General features: G+C 38.1%; 2 protein-coding genes across 4 annotated transcripts; both read right to left on the bottom strand.

Annotated features, from left to right (window-relative positions):
* Positions 1-244: 244 nt before the first annotated feature.
* On the bottom strand, positions 245-10,985 carry LOC122278804 (poly(ADP-ribose) glycohydrolase 1). 3 transcript variants are annotated; one of them, XM_043089016.1, is made up of 11 exons: positions 10,663-10,985; positions 10,377-10,568; positions 10,082-10,185; positions 9,189-9,393; positions 8,957-9,061; positions 3,436-3,554; positions 2,866-3,009; positions 2,021-2,171; positions 1,651-1,845; positions 1,053-1,134; positions 245-522 (listed from the first exon to the last, which is right to left on the bottom strand). In XM_043089016.1, exons 1-11 carry the CDS (start codon positions 10,915-10,917, stop codon positions 428-430), a joined length of 1,647 nt encoding a protein of 548 aa, XP_042944950.1. In that variant the 5' UTR covers positions 10,918-10,985; the 3' UTR covers positions 245-427. The 3 variants fall into 3 exon arrangements, with proteins under 3 accessions (XP_042944950.1, XP_042944944.1, XP_042944958.1); XM_043089010.1 differs by having other exon boundaries at positions 1,053-1,115; positions 10,663-10,983; XM_043089024.1 differs by lacking the exon at positions 1,053-1,134.
* A 1,027-nt stretch (positions 10,986-12,012) lies between these two features.
* On the bottom strand, positions 12,013-20,008 carry LOC122278827 (4-hydroxy-tetrahydrodipicolinate reductase 2, chloroplastic-like). Its single transcript, XM_043089035.1, has 8 exons — positions 19,654-20,008; positions 15,786-16,023; positions 15,147-15,280; positions 14,904-14,978; positions 14,549-14,650; positions 12,873-12,982; positions 12,672-12,759; positions 12,013-12,270 (listed from the first exon to the last, which is right to left on the bottom strand). The coding sequence occupies exons 1-8, from the start codon at positions 19,831-19,833 to the stop codon at positions 12,202-12,204; spliced, it is 996 nt and encodes a 331-aa protein (XP_042944969.1). The 5' UTR covers positions 19,834-20,008; the 3' UTR covers positions 12,013-12,201.
* Positions 20,009-20,903: the final 895 nt, after the last annotated feature.

The raw sequence follows: 20,903 nt of genomic DNA on the forward strand, positions 1-20,903 counted from the left end.
TTGGGGATTTCAACTAGTGAAATATATGGACATCATCTAGCTCCATAGCTTAACCTAACAAAACGGGACGTCTCCAAGACTCCATCAATATCTCAGGAAGCATCTCCATTCCAATCTATCTCATGAAGTATTCACATTCCATTCTTGAGCTCAAAGGAGGCGAGAGCCCCCATGAAAAAAATGATTGATTGGTGCTCTTCTAGTGATAAATATTTACCTAAGCTGATTTTTGGCATAATATACCTTATCTACAAAATTTCTTTTCTGTATTGATAAAAACAAATTCCATCAAAATGCTACATAAAACAAAGTGGAGCATGCCTAGGCAATTAAAAAATCCAGCAAGTATTAAGGCATATTTGGCAAGTCTGACATCTCGGCGTCATGGCCATGTAGAGATGGAAGGAGCCATGTAAAGAAGCCAACACTAGTTTGTCCATTGTGTTTCTGGTATGAGTAATCCACCAGCATATTCCAGAGGTCTCCAACCGTCCACTGATGCGACAAAATCCATCGTGTAACCTGTTGTCCAATGTCAATTGAAACACAGTCGCTATGTTAATAAAGAATACATTTACGCCAAAACTTTGAAATCAATAGCCACAAATAACACTAATAATTCCCCCAAAATTCGTAAGTAGGACTTAAGTAAACCTTAGTGAGGATGTTAACAACAAATTCTGAATATTTAATACATGATCTCAGAACTACCAAATAGCTCGAAATATAGCACAAAAACCTCGAAAATCCCAGTATCAATGGCTCCGATAGAAATTTTGGAGTACAAGAATGAAATTAATGTGGTAGTGGCAATGCTGACAGAAAAGAGGGGGGAAAGAAGCTTGAACTAATCAAGAATTTTGTTTAATGTGAATATTTGCAGCCAAAGTTGTCAAAGGGATATTTTTCTGTGCACGCAAAAAGCAGAATAACAAAACACTGATTGTGGCATTTAGAGTTTAGTAGGCCCTTTTTACACTACCAAAAGCCAAAGAACAAATTGAAGTAAAGATTATGGAATGCACCACACCGTGAAACGAAAACACACACACCTGGTCTAGATTCTGCAATGCCTTCAAGCCGAATGTGTAGTATGAAATGAAAGGTCTTAAGGCCTACAAAGATAAACTCGCACTATAAGAAAGATCAAAATTTATTTGAGAGAGAGAGAGAGAGAGAGAGAGAGAGAGAGAGAGAGAGAGAACAGGGTTAGTTAGTGTTTCTCTGTTTTCGATCATGAACAACTCTTAAATCAGTGTTACTTCCCACTCAAATGTCAACCCTTGAGAAGCACGTAGAAGAACACTAAATATTTCTCACAAAATATGTGATATTTGAAAAGCACTATGTATAAGAACACTAAATATTTCTCACAAAATATATGATTTTTTGTGACATGAGCAGTAAAAGGCATTCAAGAAATGAGGGCCTCTGCGGGCCCCAGTCTTTGAAATCCATGTTTGCACACCCAAGAGACAAAGCACATATGTAACTATGAGGAAATAAATAGTGTATTTGGTCGTAATGTATATGTAAGTATATTTCTATTCCACCAAAGACCGTCTAAAACTCATTAAGGAATAAAAAGGGAGGGAAAATAAAGCTGACCCTTTTCACTTTATTTTTTTAAGGCTCAAGATACTAGATTACCTGAGAAGCAGCAAGCCACTGAATTATGGTTTTAAGTTCAGGATCTCCTCCAAAAGCACCACAGCCCCAATTACCAGTCACAATCCCAAAATTATCTTCATAGCCCAGATTCTGACAATCCACATAATTTCCAATCGCTTGATTTAAAGATACTCCTTTATTTGTTTCATCTGAAGTATAGGTGGATTCATTCAACTGCCAAGAAGCACAAGACAAATAATTAATTAATATAGCAAATTAGTAACACATGCAAAATCAAATTCTCAGGCACATGAATAAACTCAGACCATGCTAAAACAATAAAGACATATGTAAAGAGACTAGATAACAAAAACCCACATTATAGAAAAAGTCCTAAAGAAACTCGCACCAAAAGATTATTCCCAGACATGTCCATCAGATCTTGTATGCTTTGATCAGGCTCAGCTCCAGAACATGCACTCTCTTGAAACAGTCTCTCATATTGCTGAGATTTAGATTTAGATTGATCAAAAAAGCCACAGAATGCCTTATTAATCTCCCTGCCAAAACAAACAAGTTGGAATGATAAAATTTTCTGGGTGACAAAAGATCACAAAGGAAAATATCTACAGAAGTCTTTCTGGCAAGATTGCCTGTAAACCCTACCGATCATAAAGGGGAGAGCAATGCACCAATCTGATCCATATACCAACAAAAGTAATCTAGTTATTTAATTTTTTAGGCCGGATGTAATTTTCCAGCCTTCCAACAGTCTGCAAATTCTGTAAATTCAAATGCTCAGGTATTTCACGCATATTCTTTAAAGATATCTTGTCTTTGCAGCACTTCTAAGCGGAACCACATCTTCCTTCATATGCTTAGCTAGTAAATCTCATTGCCAATGGCTAACCCATCTCAACCAACTTCTTTTTCATGCCTAGAACTCAACAATTGGCATTCTGAATCAAACAATTGCCATCTTGTAAGCTTAAACTTATAAAAAAAAGAAATTCTTCTAAGCTTAACACTAGCAGTAAAGCCAGTCTAGTTTATTGCACAATCATAGAATTTATATATAGTCACACTAAGAAGCCAAACAAGCAGAGCCGAGTGATCACAAGTATTGCAATGGTCAAGTTGGCTTAAACGGACATGACGAAAACATGAACAAAATTTCCCGTTCAAATAAAATCCTATTTCAGCGTCCCATGCATCTATGAGTCCATGCAGTGCTAGAAACCAGAATTTACATACCGGAGGAGACACTCTTGTCTGTACTGTCTCAGCCTTGGGTTGCATAATGCATCTATCGCAATGATCCTGGTTTTATGTCTTCCAAAGCAGTCTACATCTCTTTTATCCACGTAGTCACCAGAAAAACGGAATGAAGAAGCATACCTATACCGCTTGTAAATGATATTTGAATCAGATTTCAATTGAAACACAAGTTAACTACAATAAAAGTGGAGTTGTAATATCTTAGGAAGTCAACACTTAGACACCAACATCCCCATAAGAATCTCAGTAAACATGGAATTTTAATATGCTCATAACATAAAGGTAAGACAATATTTGTGCAAACATGTCTAAAGTAAGCGCGTTTTAAAGAGAACTCATTGACTGACATAACTTATAAAGCGTCTGGCTGGAGAAACACCTTGTCACAATAGAAGCCTAGCCTATGGACTACATAGAATTTCCAAGGAAACACTAGTAGTGGGTGTTCTTTTTCAATAAAACGAACACCCACTGCTAGAATTTGCTCATTAGTGTTTTTTTTTTTTTCATTAAATAGACTTAGCTCATTAGTGTTCTTCAACTCACCCATTGTAACTTGAAAACCTTTCAGCACCAATAATTTCTATAGCCTCATTATCTGCCATGGAAGGCAAGAAGAGCATGCCAGCAATTAATTCAGGATTGGTCATGAAACGGATCTCTTCCTGCATAAGAGGACCAAGAACAACATCAAATTTACTAATTATAAGTGAGAGTGCAATAAGATCACCGCCTGTTTGACTCACAGGAAAGTAAAATATGCATGTGGAATTTGGAATGAGAATCAAGTAACCTATAGGGAACACATATCATGAACAATATACTAAATAACTAAGTGTATGGGGAAAAAAGCATGTGCTTCTGATAATTTCGTGAGGCAACAATGGCTCATTTTGATGGTGCTAAATCCTTGTTAACGGTGGTTGTATTCAGTGGCATTTAGTTTAGTTGTTGTATTGATTTAGGAGTAGTTGCGTTGTTATAGGGTCAATTAGGAATGTCATCATTGATCAAAAGTGCTTTGAGTTTACGAAGGTTGATGAGAGGTGGTGGAGATGTACAGAGAGTAGCTGTCGTGCAGTGAATCACATCTCCTTTAACCAAGTATCTTTGGGGTGATTGGCTACCATGGTGAAGGAAGGTGTAGCCTACGGGGGAGCTTCAGAGTTTCTCAGATCGCGAAGAAGCGGGTCTCAGGTCTTGGTGGTGTAGAGGCAGCGTAACTCCTATAGGAGATTTCTCTCCTTATTGGAGTTCGGCCAAGTGAAGCGATGTGGTATGATAGTGATACCGGAAGGGAGGAAGGGTGTAGGTTGGAGGAACTTTGGGGATATGCTGCAGGAGTTATCTGCAACATCCTTTGTTTCGGGGGGGAAAAATAGAGGCAGTTGCCCATGGTTGCCTTCTCCTTCGTCGCAGGGGCATCAACCTTTCTTGTCATATAGAGAGGCCTTGTCTCGAGCTCCAAAAAATGCAAAGAGGGCAGGCAATCCTTATTCTTTGGTGAAGGGTCAGAATTGTGAAGAGGATGGCAGGGGCGTGTCAAGGCTGAATATGGAAACATTGCGGCACGCTCCGCTGGCGATGGGTCAGGCATCGTCACCAAAGGTAGTGGGTTCGCCGGCGAGATCTGGGGTGTTGAAATGTGTGCCGCCAGAGCCTAATGATACTGAAGGTGCTGGGTTAGAGCCCAGAGAAACTGAAGGTAGTGTCGCGAGAAGTAGGCCTTAATCGCCACCACTGGCGATGGGTCAGAGGCCGACGATGAAGGTGGTGGGTTCGCTAATGAGGTTTGGGATGTTGGAATGTGCACCGACAAAGTCCAGAGAAATAGATCCGAGTGTGTGTAGTGTCGAGAGACCCATTTTGTTGCCGGAGTATGCACAGAAACGGTCGTCTAAGGTGGTAAGAGATTCTACCGTCTCTATTGTGCCGTCTGAAATGCCGAAGGGTGGTTCTTTGTCCTTGGGGTCTCCAATATGCATTTCACCACGGGATTTGGGTGGTGTTGATGGAATGAGGTTGGGTGATTGCAGTACTTTCGAATATAGGAGGCTCTCTGAAAGTTTTGTGGCACCCAGAGGTGAATCTGAGTTACCTTGTGGCTCAGTCCCAAATGGAGTCTCGAATTTGCAATTGGCTCTATTTGATAATGATGGTCTTGGTGGGGAGGGGACAGTGCCAACCCCTTTATGTACACTTCTTCCCAGTTCTAAATATGGGAGTTGTTCTTCTTCTTGGGTGTTCAAGAAGGTGGAGGAGATACAAGCTGTTATTGGGATCTCTTATTGTGGTGGATACGAAGAACAATTTAGGGCTCTTCTCGTGGCAATTGAAGATAGTAGGTCAAAATTAGACACAAAGTGGGAGAGGGAACTTAAAAGGCTAACTTGTTCCATAAATTATGATGTGAAGGAAGGGAGTGGCGGAAGGGATAGATCAAAAGGAAGTGTGGGTTGGTCTAGATGCAGCCTAAGATTATTTCTTGGAATATGCAGGGGCTTAATGATCGGAATAAACGCCTGCGTATCAAATCATTATTGCGGATGTGGAAAGGTGATGTGTGTTTTCAAGAAACAAAGCTGCGATTTATTGATAGAAGAATTGTGCAGAGTTTATGGGGGTACCCATATGTGGGTTGGTCTTACTTGGCCTCTTTGGAAGCCTCAGGCGGAGTGTTATTAATTTGGGAAAAAAGAGTGGTCGAGGCAATTAAGGAGTGTATTGGGTATTACTCGGTAGTGACGTTATTCAAAAATGTTGTTGATGGATGGGAATGGGCTTCTGTAGGCACCTATGGTCCTAATGTGGATAGGGAAAGAAGGAGGTTATGGGAGGAGTTGGCGGGTCTATACTCTTTATGGGAGGTGCCATGGTGCATGGGGGATGATTTCAACATTACCCGCTTTCCTAGGCATTCAGGGCATTATCGGAATTCTAGAGCTATGGAGGAGCTCTATGAGTTCATTTTTTATCTGGATCTCATGGATCTCCCCTTGGTAGGGGGCGAGTACACTTGGTCAAACGGTCGGGTTTGGTGGAAATTTGATAGATTTCTTGTATCTCCTTCATGGGAAGCCCACTTTCCGGAGGTTTGTCAGAAACGGTTAGCTCGAGTCAGCTCAAATCATTATCCTATTATACTAGATTGTGGGGGCATTCACAGCAGCCTCCGGTACTTTAAGTTTGAAAACATGTGGCTTGCAACGGATGGGTTTGTAGAGATGGTGAGTGCTTGGTGGTCATCGTATCAGTTCACTGACATGCCACGTTTTATTCTTGCGGGCAAACTGAAGGCCTTGAAACAAGATCTGAAGAAGTGGAACTTGGAAGTTTTTGGCTACATCGACAATCAGAAGACCACTTTTAAGGAAGGGCACAATTATGGCAAATTTGGATAGGGTTTTGTTGTCGGAGGAGATTTCTTGGCGTAAAAAATTCAGGACCCTTTGGTTGAAAGAAGGTGATAAGTGTATGAAGTACTTTCACAAAGTGACTAATTCACATCGGCACAGTAATGCTATTAAAGCGCTACATTTAGGTTTTCAAGTGCTATCTTCTCCTCTCGACCTAGAAAATCATGTTGTGAATTATTATGAGACCCTTCTCATAGAACCAGCTTGTTGGAGGCCGAAGCTTGATGCCTTATCCTTTGAGGCAATTGACTCCTAGAGTGTGCATGTTTTGGAGAGACCTTTTGATGAAGGTGAGATTTATAAGGTCATCTTTGGTATGGCTAAGGACAAAGTGCGGGGTCCGGATGGTTTTTCAATGGGTTTCTTTCAAACTTGTTGGGACATCATTAAAGATGATGTTATGCAGGTCTTTAGGGAATTTCACTCTTTTCAGAAGTTTGAAAAATCCTTCAATGCGACATTCATTGCTCTCATTCCCAAAAAACACGGGGCATCATTATTGAGGATTTTCGCCAAGCTTGGTTAGTGGCGTGTATTAGATTATCTCAAAAGTTCTTGCCAAGCCTCAGAACGCATTTATTCATGGGAGACAAATTCTTGACTTGGTACTCATTGCAAATGAGTGTTTGGATCATAGATTGGAGGGAAGATCAGGCATTCTTTGCAAGCTTGACATGGAGATGACCTATGATCATGTGAACTGGGAATTTCTCTTATACCTGCTTTGGATGTGTGGTTTTAGTGGTAAGTGGATTTCTTGGATGCGTCATTGTATTTTTACCGCCCGGTTTTCAGTTCTACTTAATGGTACACCTGCTGGTTTTTTTAATAGTTCCCAAGGTTTGAGACCAGGAGATCTCCTATCTCCTCTTTTGTTTGTTATAGTTATGGAGGCTCTTAGCCGGATGGTGCAAGCCGCTATTGGTGGAGGTTTCTTATCTGGTTTCAAGGTGGGTAATGGTTCTGGTGGCTAGATTATACTCTCACACCTTTTATTTGCAAACGATACTTTACTCTTTTGTGAAGCGGATAATAGCCAGATCCAAACTCTACGTGCATTGTTACTATGCTTTGAAGTAGTCTCGGGGCTCAAGGTGAATCTTGGCAAGTCTGAGATGGTTCTGGTGGATGCGGTCTCAAATATGTTCAGTTTAGCAAGCCTTTTCGATTGTCAGGTGACCTCTTTGCCACTGAAATATCTAGGCCTCCCACTAGGAGCAACTTTTTAAGGCTAGACCTATTGGGGACGGGGTAGTGGAGAAGATAGAGAAAAGGTTGGCCAGTTGGAAACGGGTGTATTTATCGAAAGGGAGTCGTCTCACCCTTATTAAGAGCACACTTACTAACCTCCCCACTTATTTTTTGTCTTTTTTTCCTTTGCCAGCAGGGGTGGGGAACAAGATTGAGAAACTCTTTAGGGTGTTCTTATGGGGGGGCATGGGGGAGGAGAAGAAATTCCATCTAGTTAGATGGAAGACAGTTTGTGGTCCAGTTGTACATGGGGGGTTGGGAGTGTGCGGCTTGAGAACTTTTAATAAAACTTTATTGGGGAAATGGATATGGAGATATCACTCGGAGGGGGATCATTGTGGAAGGAAGTTGTCGACGCTAGATATGGAGCTGCGTGGAGTTGGTGCTCTAACAAAATGAGAGTGGGTATGGTGTGGGTTTATGGAAGTTTATAATGAGGGGTTGGTCATGCTTTGAGAAACATATTCGTTTTGTAGCCGAAGAGGGCAATCAAGTCAATTTTTGGCAGGACGTGTGGCTTGGAGATCATGCTTTAGAGAAAGCTTATCCGGTTCTCTATCGAATTGCCGCTAATAGGGAGGCTTCAGTGGCAGATATGCAGCTACTCTCTCATGGTTCTCATTAGTGGAATATTATTTTTAACAGGATTTTCACGATTGGGAATTATCTATGTATTAGATTTTTTCAGTCTCCTATACTCCATGGGGACTCCTTTGGCTCAGTGTGATTGATTGAAGTGGAGGTCTAATAATCACAAGAAATGTACTGTTAAGGCATACTATAAAATTTTGTCAATACAAGATCATCCTCCGTTCCCTTGGAAGAACATTTGGAGGGCATGTGTGCCTTCCAAAGTAGCTTTCTATGTACGGAATGCCGCCTTTGGGAAGATCTTGACCACGGAAAATCTGAGGAAGAGGGGTTGTGTAGTGACGGATTGATGTTGTTTATGTAAAAAGGATGGAGAATCTGTGGATCACCTCTTGCTGTATTGTGAGGTAACAAGGGAGCTATGGGATGAGATCTTTCAAAGAGTTGATGTGGTTTGGGTTTTACTTTCGAGGGTGGTGGATTTGTTGGGTTGTTGGAGGAAGATACAAGGTTGTCATCAAGTGGCAGCAGTGTGGAAGATGATCCCGTTGTGTATTATGTGGTGTATTTGGTCAGAAAGGAATGTGCGCTGCTTTGAAGACAAGGAACACACTATGGCAAAGCTGAAGAACTTTTTTCTTCACACTTTACTGCTTTGGTTTTCCACTATTGTACTAAACTAGGACAATATTCATGATTTCCTTGTCTTATGTATACTTCCTATGTACACGGGCTATGCCTATTTCATTCAGATCAATAATATTTATCTCTTACTTATAAAATTAAAAAAAAAAAAAATTGAGGCATACCTGTACACAGCCCCTATTTAGAGCACCACCCCCAATATACTTGTTTGCAAAATCTACTTCAAGAGCTTCACCAGATTGATCTTCTATCAAGCCTGAGTTTTGGACCTACAAAGATATGGATAGAGCACCTAAGATGCTATCTGTGGTTTTTCTAATATAGAAACAAGATAACAAAGAAATTGGATTAAGCATATACAATAAATCATCCAAATGACGTCAGTTCAATTGTTACCTCAAAACGGCAGAGAGGAATCACAGAATTGCTCCAGAATGTATCTTTGGGATATGAAATGCATAGAGGACGGTGTTCCAAAGGAAGTACTTTTCGCTCAAATGAGACATGGCCCATAGGTATATATGAACATATCCTCTCAAAATAGTGTATAATGCACCTTATCTTATTTTCCTGACTTTCTTTGTAACTGTCATAGAGACTCCTGAAGATCCATAAATATTAGTTACATGCATTCCATGCAATCACTATGATGAGATTGTTAGTGAAACTCCTGCAGATAGAAATATGGAAACTATGACACAGAATACAGCAACTTGAAGAAGATGAATCAATCAATAAATTGGATAAATACTAAACCTATAAAACCATATCAACTTAAAACATCTAGCTATGCCATTTTCCAAACCGCTCCTTCTGTATTAAACATTCATTACCTACAGTAAATCAAATCTAAGAATACTTGCGTAAAGCGAGTAATATATGGCGTGGGTTCTTGCAGACGTCCAGATGCATGGGAAAAATTAAACCCTTTACTGCAGATGGTCTTAGTTCTAGGGGCAATAAGACAAAACACATTTAGTAAAAAAGAGCAAATGATTAGTTTTATACTTTTCAGCGTCACCTAAAAACTTTTGAGGCATAATAATACATATGGTATCAATGTGGACAATTTTCAGCAAAACTTGCCCACTGCATCTTCTTAAAAAATTATATGTGATACCGATCAAATGAAATTGAATTTTTTTATCCAGAATATTATAACTAGAGGTGAACAAACCCATACAAGTAGAAAACTGAAAAATATTGTTATAATCAAACTTCATACCAATACTTTTAGATGCATTGTAAGACTAATAAAGATTTCACAAAGAAAGCAGAAGCTCACATACGCAAACATATGATCAAAGTTGATCATTGGAAGGTGTTCAACATCTCTATTAGAGATCGGGAACAGACAAAACAAAGAGCATCCAAGAAGAGCACCGATCAATTCCTGGAAATCAACATACACAATAAAATATCAACAAGTCATGCCATGAAGAGAAAAATAGTAACACCAAAAAGAAGAAAAAGAGAAAGAAACAATAATCTTATACGTTATAAAGTATGATCCCCACAGGCTTAAAGAAAATTGGTTTCCCTTTGGAAATTCAAAAATTTTTATGACGTTCCGCTATATGATACCTGGGAGATTAATACTATTCCAGGTTCTTGTGAAGGCAATAAACGAAGACCAGATTGAACTCCATTGACACGGCCAGAGCCTGCATGTTGTTGATAGTGCGTTTCCAACAAAGATGGAAAGCGCAGAAGCAAATTTGCCAATGCCGGTACAATCTGTTCAAACCATATTGTCGATTCTTCCTTCGACATCAACTGCACGAAGGGGAACCAAATACCTATCAAATCCAAATTTCGCTGCACTAAAACAAGGAAGCGTGGAAGTTAATTTATTTATTTCAGAGTTTACATCATCGAAGAAGAGGGCGTAGCCATGGGGAGCGAAAGGAGCCAAGACGTCGGAAGAGAGGTAGAAAGCGTGGTTCCTGAGATCGGAAATGGCGAGGAATAGGACCTCCCCTGAGTTCACCCCGCTGTGACTGGGTCCTCTCGCCATCGCTTTCAGCGCTTCCACCATCGCCTCTGACGGCCATGACAGACTCGACGACCGTATTACCAGTGGCAAATACGGTAATATCGACTTCAAGTCTTCTCTGCTCTCCATTCTCTCTCTCTATCTCTCTCTCTCAGAGCAGCGTTTTTACCGTTTATCTGAGCGTCTATTTAGACGGACCCCGTGCACTCTACAGGAGTTCTGTAAGGCTTTTTTTTTTTTTTTTTTTAAATAATAAAACATGTTTCATTCATAAATAAAAGATCCCTACATGGAAGCACAAGAAACTACATTACAACTTGGCATCTAATAAAACTCGAGATTAGATTAAATCTGGAATGCCACCATTGTTATGTATATGTCTTCCACAAAATAAGTATGTCTTGCAAGTAAATGAGCAGCTTCGTTTCCTTGTTGATCAACATGGATCACCTCATACTTCTCAAACCAAAAAAGAAAGACCTTGAAGTTCTACAATCATTACTACTGTCTAGATAAATTTCTGCAATATGAACTATAGTCTCATAATGCAGCCAAAGCTTCAATATCACAAGTTAATATACAATTTAAGCTGCTACCCGCTATAGTGGGCGGATGGTTGCCCTCCTTGCACCCCACACAAAACACAAACCAGACATAAACACCAAAAATCCAAAATCAAGACCCTAGGCTCTTAACACCAAAAAATTAGAAATCAGAGAACAGACGGCAAAAACTGATTTTAGTCATGATAAATTACGAACTAAGTGACAAAAGGACAAAAAAAAAAAACCCAATAAAAGTTAAATTTTCAGGGGTTTTTCCCATATGAAATGAAGATATCCTAGTTCTCAATTCTCGCTAGATGCTTACTAAGTTAACTATCAATCATTATCAAGTGGGAATTAATTCTCGTTTCGAGACCCAAAAGGACGAGCGTTGGTTGTTTAATTATGGAACCGCTGAATAGCTTTGTGGAACTCGGCAATGCTTTTAGCTCAGACTAGCTCAAATTGCTTGTAGCCTGCAGAAGCTAGTTCTTCCCACGTCTACATGACTTTCACAAGCCATAGTGAACATGAATTCAAGAAAATCAGTCTGCTTGTTTGCAGCCTTGCAGGCATGGCATGCCGCTCAATGGCCTCAGCCAGGATTCTGTAGTACTCGAGCATGGCCCCTTGAACACTCAATTTGTGTTCGACAGAGGCTCATTAGTGAACACGCATATTTCCCTCCAATCCAAATTATCATTGCAACGAACAATCAATCATGTCGTTCTCCTAAAGTAAACAAGAAACTGACAGAAACTGACTCGGCTCAAAATTATGAATCCAAAATTGCAATCCCCATGTTACTCGACCACGATCATCTTTAGCTAAGCTAAATACTGATACAAAGTTGCATGCAAACCCAACTTCATCGCATGTTTCCCTCCCGCAAGACGTCAATCATGTCGTAGATCCGCTTGTCGGCCTTTGACCGGACCTGCAAATACACAACATTTGCACAATCAAACAGTGAATGGCTGGACAGACTCTGGAGAAACAACAGGATTATTATTACTACAAATTCAATTAATATTCTTCTTCCGACTGATTCAACTTAAAGTTTTAATTAATTTGTAAAAAAAGATATTCAGATATTATCTTCAAATATTTTGAGAACCAATGAGATATTGCAGAAAGAATCAAAAGAGAGCACTCTCTTTTGCCTTCTTTCCACAATATGCCAGATAAAACCACAGCAGTTATAACCGCCGTTACAGTTAGATTGCATGAGGCTGTACATCATTCTCACAGCAGTCAGTACAACAGGGTCTACATCATTGTAAACCCTTGTTGCAGAACATTGTAACAGGAGGAAGAGAGGAATGGAAGCATTACAACCTTCTTAGCAAGGAACAACACAGCATCAATGGTACCCTCAGCATATATTGACCTACCACAAACATTATGCTGGAACTCAAAGGAAACTCTGCCAAAAAAAATGAAAAAAAGGAGATCAAATCATTCAAAGCAGATTATCAGACACAATAAAAGTCCATAGACAAAAATAGGAGAGAGAAAATAGAGGGTATCTATTGTTACGTTTCATCAGGTGACGTCAGATGATACATATGAAATGCATGACCAGGCAAATGCTCCTCTGGAACTCCCACCATCTCAAATTGTCGCCTGGGATCTCGTATCATTTGTATCTGACAAAAGTATATACAAATTCAAATTTTGTTTGATGAGTAAATTGGAAGATCGGGAAAAAGAAAGAAGTGCTAGGTTCACAAAAACATCTTACAAAAGTAAAGTTCACAAACTGATATAGCTAAATATCATCGTTGGATATACTTCACAAAAAAAGAGTGATTTATAATCTGATGTATTACAGAAAGCCACATCACTTTATAAGTTTATTTTTGCGAGATTTCTTTCTGAACCAAACATTTCTAAAAACAAAAAACTTAATGAAGATGCCAAAACTCCTGGAAAGCATTCAGAATCTCAGACAAAAATAATTTTTCACCATAAAGTAAATGCGATCAGATACAAGTCAGAAATGACATACTCCCATTGACAACATAACTGTACCAAATTGGAAAAACTAATCTTTGTAATCAGAATGCTTTCTACATATTTAATGAAGCAACTTAAGGCAACAACTTGATGAAATTTTAATATTGATATCTGCCTGCCAGACTCTTCTACTCCAAGGTACTAATAAAACTGGACACGCTCTAAGATTTTATACATTGTTGTCCAATCAACATAGCTGCAAAAGATCACTCTCATTTCTTTTTGACAATCTGCACCTATAAACATCCATGTATGTCAGAGAAATATTACCACAAATAGTTAAAAAGCACTTTTATCATTTATCCTACATTCCTAGGCTCCCCCATTTATATAGCCTCCAAAACGCACATAGAAGGGGAGTAAAGAAAGGGGGCAGGGGATAAAAGAAGACCACTATAATAGAGGTCCTTTTGACATCATATATTAGTATTGGTATTTTAAATAAGTGAAGACAAAAACTGGAGGAATATGAATATTGCCCATATGGTTCCAAAAAAGCCTTTTAACTGCTAATATGGAATGAATGATGGCAGCTATATAAGAGACAACAGATCAAATGGATTCAAGGCAAGTTGGCTGAATTCTAACCCATTTCTCTAACTCTTTTTTTTTTCAGGTCAATAGAAAATTAATATGTATGAGCAAAACTTCCATAAACCTAAACAAAATAGCCTAATTTTTTTTTTAATTGGAAAACAAAATAGCCTAATTTAAAATTTATTTCTATGTTTATGTAATTTTTTCCTCAATAGGATGAGGTCTTGGGCTGGCGGCACAGCTACCAGAGATAGAAGCTTTTTTTTTATGACGAGGTATCCGAGAACTTTCACTACCCTAGATAAGGCTATAGTTCTCGACTAATCCCTGAGGTAAAAGACATCTCCGCCAGCAAATTTGTCACTTCCACTGCGATGCCTTGTTCACAAGAACCAGAGATCAGCCAGGAGCAACCCTCCTGTAGGGTCTTCTTTCGATGCCTTCCTCGCCTAGATTGGGGTCTCTGGGAAGCCTTTTAACCACCAGAGACAGAATTGGAGTTTGATCTTTCCAATTATAGGAGAAAATGATGACAAATTATCCCCAAAATTATGAGAGACCATCACATTTGTCCAGTAAATTTCACAAGAATTATTTTGAAAAAGAAAAACTAATGCATACATAATCAAAAGAATACCATACAATTATTTTTAACGTACTTGGTCCATATCAAAAGACACGCCCAATTTCTGGAAGCAAGAAACAACAGCTTTGGCAGTTCCAGATGTGTCCACTTTGCTTGCTTGATGGGACTCCATCACCTAAAATTCGAAATCTATGCATCAGACACTGCCAATAATACCCTTGGGCTATGCCTTCTTCTATCAATAAAATTCCTTTACTGATAGAAAAAAATAATAATACACGAGTAACTTGAAGTCTCACACAAGGTTCAATTGTTTTAAAGACAAAACGAATTATGAGGGCAGAATTTCGAGCCTAGTTAGTTCATATAATGTTTGAAGCAATTCAGTGTAGACTCTGAACCCCAGAGAGAGAGAGAGAGAGAGAGACCTGTAGGGAGTACCCAGAGAAGGCCCCGGGAAATTCCTTTGCCATAATTTCCATGGCTGCAAGAAATGCAACAACCTGACCAAACAAATGAATTATTTTTTCTTATAAGTAAAACACTCAAGTTTTCACCAAACCAATGAATTATACAAACATGAAAGAAACAGTACCAAAGTATGGGAGTATACACAATTGAGCATTCAAATTAACAAGAAACAAAAAACTAAGAGCACGAATTCCGATCACCTGTTTACCCATTTGTGGGGAAATTACTGCATAAACCTTAGAGTCTTCTACTGTCTTATAGAGCCTGCCCCTATCTCCACCAGTGGTTCCCATCACAAAGGGCACTCCAACTCTACAATAGAGCTCTGCATTATCTACATATCCACAACACAAATGGCACAAAAGATGAATATAAGCATTAGACTAGGGCATGTGCATTAATACAGTAAGTTGTACTTATGGGATACATATTCATGATTTCTGATGACAACAGGGCAATCGTGGTTTAAGACACAGTTTTGCACAAGCATGGATTAAGCACTGTTTTTTTATTGGCACCGGGTGTCCAGGAACAACAATTAAGCACTATTATTCCGAGTAAACTTTTTAGGACTTTCTTATCAGAAATTTGAGTCAATTTTTTAGGAATACTGATAGAACATGGTTAGGACTTCGGTTTAATTATATAGCATCAACTAGGTTAACTTCCCCTACTTGATAACATATAATTGATATTCTATTGAAGGTGCACGATGACTTAAATTGCTTTGTTGTAAGATATTATACCAAGCCTCCCTTAGCCACAAACCAAAACAAAAAACAAGTGTGTGGAGTCCAAGTTATGGCCTTTTTTCAAATAGTATGTTCTAAAATAGTTACCATTTACTGTGGAAGGCACCGTATAGTCGATCACAATCAAATTGGGATGTTCATCAAATACAGATGCAAGGACATTTTCTCTGTCAGCAGGACCATGTACCAGAAAATCTTTCCCATTCACTTGCACAGTTTTTCCACACTCCTCTGCAGAGCCAAATGATATAGGAACAAGATTCAGTCCTGCAGAATCTGCTGCTTTGATAACAGCCTTCCCCATTTTGCCTGTACAACCATTTACCTGAAATAAATGTGGTAACAAAAAAATGCCTGAAGCACACCATCTCCGATGAGAAATAACAGCTATCTTAAATTCATAAACTGCAAAATGTTCCACTACCCTCATAAGTCATTAAGCGGTACATATAATGGCATAATTATCAGCACAAAAGATACGAAATGACAGAAATAAGATCAAACGTCATTCAATGATCTTATATGTGTTGGATACCATTGGCACCATACAGCTATGACATTATGCATATGTTGATCCTCGTCAATACAGCTCTGTTTGCTTCCATAATAACATGCAACGACCAAAAACAAAAAAAAATCTGCCAGAAAATACTACATGTTTGGGTAGCCATATCTTTTCATGAATGACCAAACTTCAACAACAACCCATATTTCTGGAGGTATGTGAATTAGCCATTATCTTTACCCAAGCAAATTCACCTGTTACCCCCCTAGATAGTTTTCTATGGTACCAAGTACAGAATAATCAGAACCTAAATGTGTACGTGTGCGATTAAGTCCAATCAATGCGGGTTAACTGCATCCGATCCAACCAAATGCAAGATGCCCAAAAATAAGTAATCTCCGGGCATGCTAACCTGTAGGACCTCTTTTAAGGTCTCATGTTTCAAAATAAAATCCCATATTCTTTAAATTGGAAGATTTCCATTAATTAAAAAAATCAAGACTTGTAACAAAATTAACTCACCAGCATCACGTAAGATTAACATTGGAATAGTATATCTTTTTTTTAGTTAATAAAAACTTTTATTACCAAGAATAGGCAAACCCCAAGTACACAGGATATATACAAAGGAAATACCTATTACACACTAAAAAACAAAAAAGAAGGCTAATACAAATTCTGAAAAATTTCATCATTCAGTACAAGAGTCTTAGCCCACAAACACAAAGTACTAAAGAAGAAATCCCTAAGTTCTCCCAAAGAAAGCTCTTTGTCTTCAAAGCATCTCCTTTCCAGCCAAAGACACCACATCAAGCACAAAGGAATCATCTTCCATAAGGCAGCAACTTGTTTTCTTCCCTCAAAACCATACCAACATGCAAGTAGATCCACCACTTCCTCAGGCATCACACAAACTAATGCCGTCCGACCAAAAACCTTATTCCACAAAGACCTGGCCACCTCACAGTGAAGGAAAAGGTGATTTACAGATTCACCATCTTTTCTTTTTCATTTTTTATAAGTAATAAGAAATTTATTAATGCAAGTAGATAGGCATAGCCCAAGTACACAAGAAGTATACAAAAGGAAACACCTAAATACAAGCTATGAAACTATGAACTAGCAAAGTCTAAAAAGAAAGTTCCACCATCTTTCTTACACATGACACACCAATCCACTATAAACATACCACGCTTTCTTAAGTTATCAGTGGTCAAAACTTTACCAAGAGAAGCTACCCAACAGAAAAATGTCACCTTAGTAGGAACCTTCACTTTCCATACGCTTTTCCAAGGGAACTCACAGCCACAGTGACAAGTTAACTCCTTATAAAAGAACTAACTGAAAATCTGTAATTCCCTGCATGATCCCACAGCAGACTGTCCTACCTTCCCTCCACCACTCTTGAATTATAAAGTCTTCCCAAAAAATCAGAAACAACATTCACTTCCCAATCATTAGCATCTCTAACAAAATCTACATTCCACTGAATATTATTATTCGAACAAGAGAAAGAATCTGCCACAACAGCATTTTGATCCCTAGCAGTCCTATAAAGAGAGGGAAAGGCAACCTTAAGAGCTGAATCCCCACACCAAATATCATGCCAAAAAAGAATCTTCTTCCCTTGGTTAAATTTAATATGATTAGAAAACACCCCCCAGCCCTTCCAAATGAACTTCCACAAACTCACCCTATATACTCCTCTAACTTCATTAGAACACCAATCCCCCCACAAACTCCCATATTTAACATCAATAACATTTTTCCATAAGGCATATCTCTCTATATGATATCTTCAAAGCCATTTCCCAAGTAGTGCTTTATTAAACAGCCTTAAATTTCTCACCCCCAAACCACCACAAGAAATCGGTTGACATACCTTGTTCCAATTGACCAAATGAAGCTTTTTATCCTCTCCTTTGCCTCCCTACAAGACATTCTGATAAATCCTCTTAATTCTTCTTGCTACCCCTGCCGGCAAAGGAAAAAGAGAAAGAAAATAAGTAGGAAGATTAGATAACGTGCTTTTTATCAAGGTTATTCTTCCCCCTTTTGAAAACTATAGCGTCTTCCATCCAGCTAATCTCTTTTCAATTTTCTCAATCACCAAATCCCAGATTGAAGCAGAATTATACAAAGCCCCAAAGGGGAGACCGAGGTATCTAATAGGCAATGAAGATATCTTGCATCCCAATATATTGGCCAGATCTGAAATATTCGAAATGGAACCCTCGGGAACAAGATTTGGATAAGTTGACTCGTAGTCCCGAAACCACTTCAAAGCACAACAAGACTGCTCTTAAAGCACGAAGATGTTCTTGATTAGGCTCATTGAAAATCAACGTATCATCAACAAATAATGGATGAGACTTTTAGGCAATTCCAATGCTCAACTCCCACCACAAAAACCGACAAAATATTACCAGTCATCGCCGCTTCAATCATTCTACTCAATGCATCCATAATAAGAACAAATAGCAAAGGAGAAAGCAGATCACCTCACAAACCACAAGAACTGTTAAAGAACCCAACCAAAGAACCATTCACCAAAATAGAAAATTTTGACGCCAAAACGCAATGCTCAACCCACAAACACCATTTTTCTCCAAAACCATATATCCTAAGCAAATACAAAAGGAACTCCCAGCTTAAGCCTTCTCCATGTCCAATTTAATTAAAATTACAGATTCGCCCAACTTGATTCTACTTTCCAAACATTCATTAGCAATTAAAACAGAATCAAGGATTTGTCTCCCCCTTACAAAAGCATTTTGAGACTTCAAAATAATCCTCTCCATCACCATGCTCATCCAATTAGCTAGCACCTTTGAAATAATTGCGTACACTCCATTACCCAAACTAATAGGCCAAAAGTCTCTCATCTCTACAGCCCCCACCTTTTTAAGAATGAGTGGAATAGTATATCAAAGTAAGTGATATTATGTTCAATTCAGAATATAAGCTGCACATGCATATTAAGGCTATGTAGTAGGTGGTTGAACCCTCCCTACATAAACCCATGTAAGAAATGGAGAACCTAAAAACAGAACCTTCGATATATCGTTGATTTAAAATGTCTTTGGTAACATAACCACTTAGAATCTAAATGTTTCATTCTTTTGGTCTGTCTCGACATCAAAAGTGGCAGCATAAATAGGGATTTGTCTGACGCTGTTTCCGGATACCCGGTGCCAATAAACAAAAAAAGTGGCAACATAAATCTTGCACAAGCTAAAATATATTTCGGAAAAATCTAATTACCATCTTAATCTAGTCTAAAACAAAGCCAGCTCAACTCTTGTACTAGGTTTAGAGCAGTTTACTTGCGTCTCAAGTATAAATTAGACTGCAAATGCAGAGACGAAGTCTATGAACCACCTTACATAGGACAAGCATTTTGTTTAAGCATTTGTAATTATTTATAAAGAGGGTGTTGTCTTCGTTTACCATGACGGGAATGCTGAGATCCTGCGGCGACGCCGTTTTCTCGAGATGTTGAACGAGTGATGCGGAAGACGACATAGAGATGAGAGGCGATCTTGATCTTGACCTTTGATTCAGATGAATGGCACTTTTAGGTCTAATCCCCCCGGAAAAGAACGTCAGCTGGTGGAGCAAGGTCGCCATTCTCTGCGTCGTCTACGAGAGAGACAGTATAAAGGCGCAAGGCTAGAGTTGGGGTTTAGCCTTCAAGTCTAAAATCTAAAACCCTGGAAGGGGCTTCTTTTTATTCTTCTATGCAACTCAGCAACTGTGCCTACTCTTGCTTGTCTTGCGACTGTTACCTACGGCTCACACGTGATGGATGCTAAAGCACAGAAAGAGTATGATTCATTTGAGTCAGTTTGATGTCCCATCTTATTATCTACTCCAATTTTATTGAAATATTAAAAAAAAATTTAATTAATTTTAATTTTTTTTATCTAATTATTAATTAATTATTGCAATTTTTATAAATTTCTAAACAATTAATAAAATATAAAAGACAATTTAACATTTTAAAATTTTAAAATACAAATAATATTAAAAAATGTATATTTTAATTTTATAATAATTTATTTAATTTTTTCCTTATTATTTCCTAAATGAGTTATTCTATAATAAAATCTTACACCATAAATCTCCACTTAATTAATATATGATTTATTATTTTTATTATTTTATTTAAACACACATATTTATGTATTAAAATAAAATGATAAAATGACAAATCACATATTGATTAAATAGAAATATGTGGTATAAGGATTCCATTTAGAATATGTACTCTTTTTAAAAAATTAATAAAATATTTTAATATTTTATTAATATTTATAAATTATTTTATAATTTGTCATCTCATCCTAACATTTAAACAAAATTAGGCACAAAAAAGGATGCATGAAGGACTTTGCATCTCTCCATACATCCTTGGTCCTTAAAGCAGGACATTATGTTATCTTCTTTATTCGAAATCAAATATTATGTTATCTATTAAAGCATACAAGTATTTATTTATTTTTTGTTTTTATCTCATTTTATTCTATTGATGTAGTATTAATGGTGGTGCCACGTGATTTATAAAGAAAATATATATATATATATATATTCAAAATAAAATTGCATAAAAAAACACAAAAACCGATTGAAATTTTAAGTTTCATATACCCTTTTATGCTTGATTTCTTATTTTTTTAATGAACAAAGTAACACCATCG

Source organism: Carya illinoinensis, chromosome 1, assembly GCF_018687715.1.
Source record: "Carya illinoinensis cultivar Pawnee chromosome 1, C.illinoinensisPawnee_v1, whole genome shotgun sequence".
In the NCBI taxonomy this organism is placed as follows: Eukaryota; Viridiplantae; Streptophyta; class Magnoliopsida; order Fagales; family Juglandaceae; genus Carya; species Carya illinoinensis.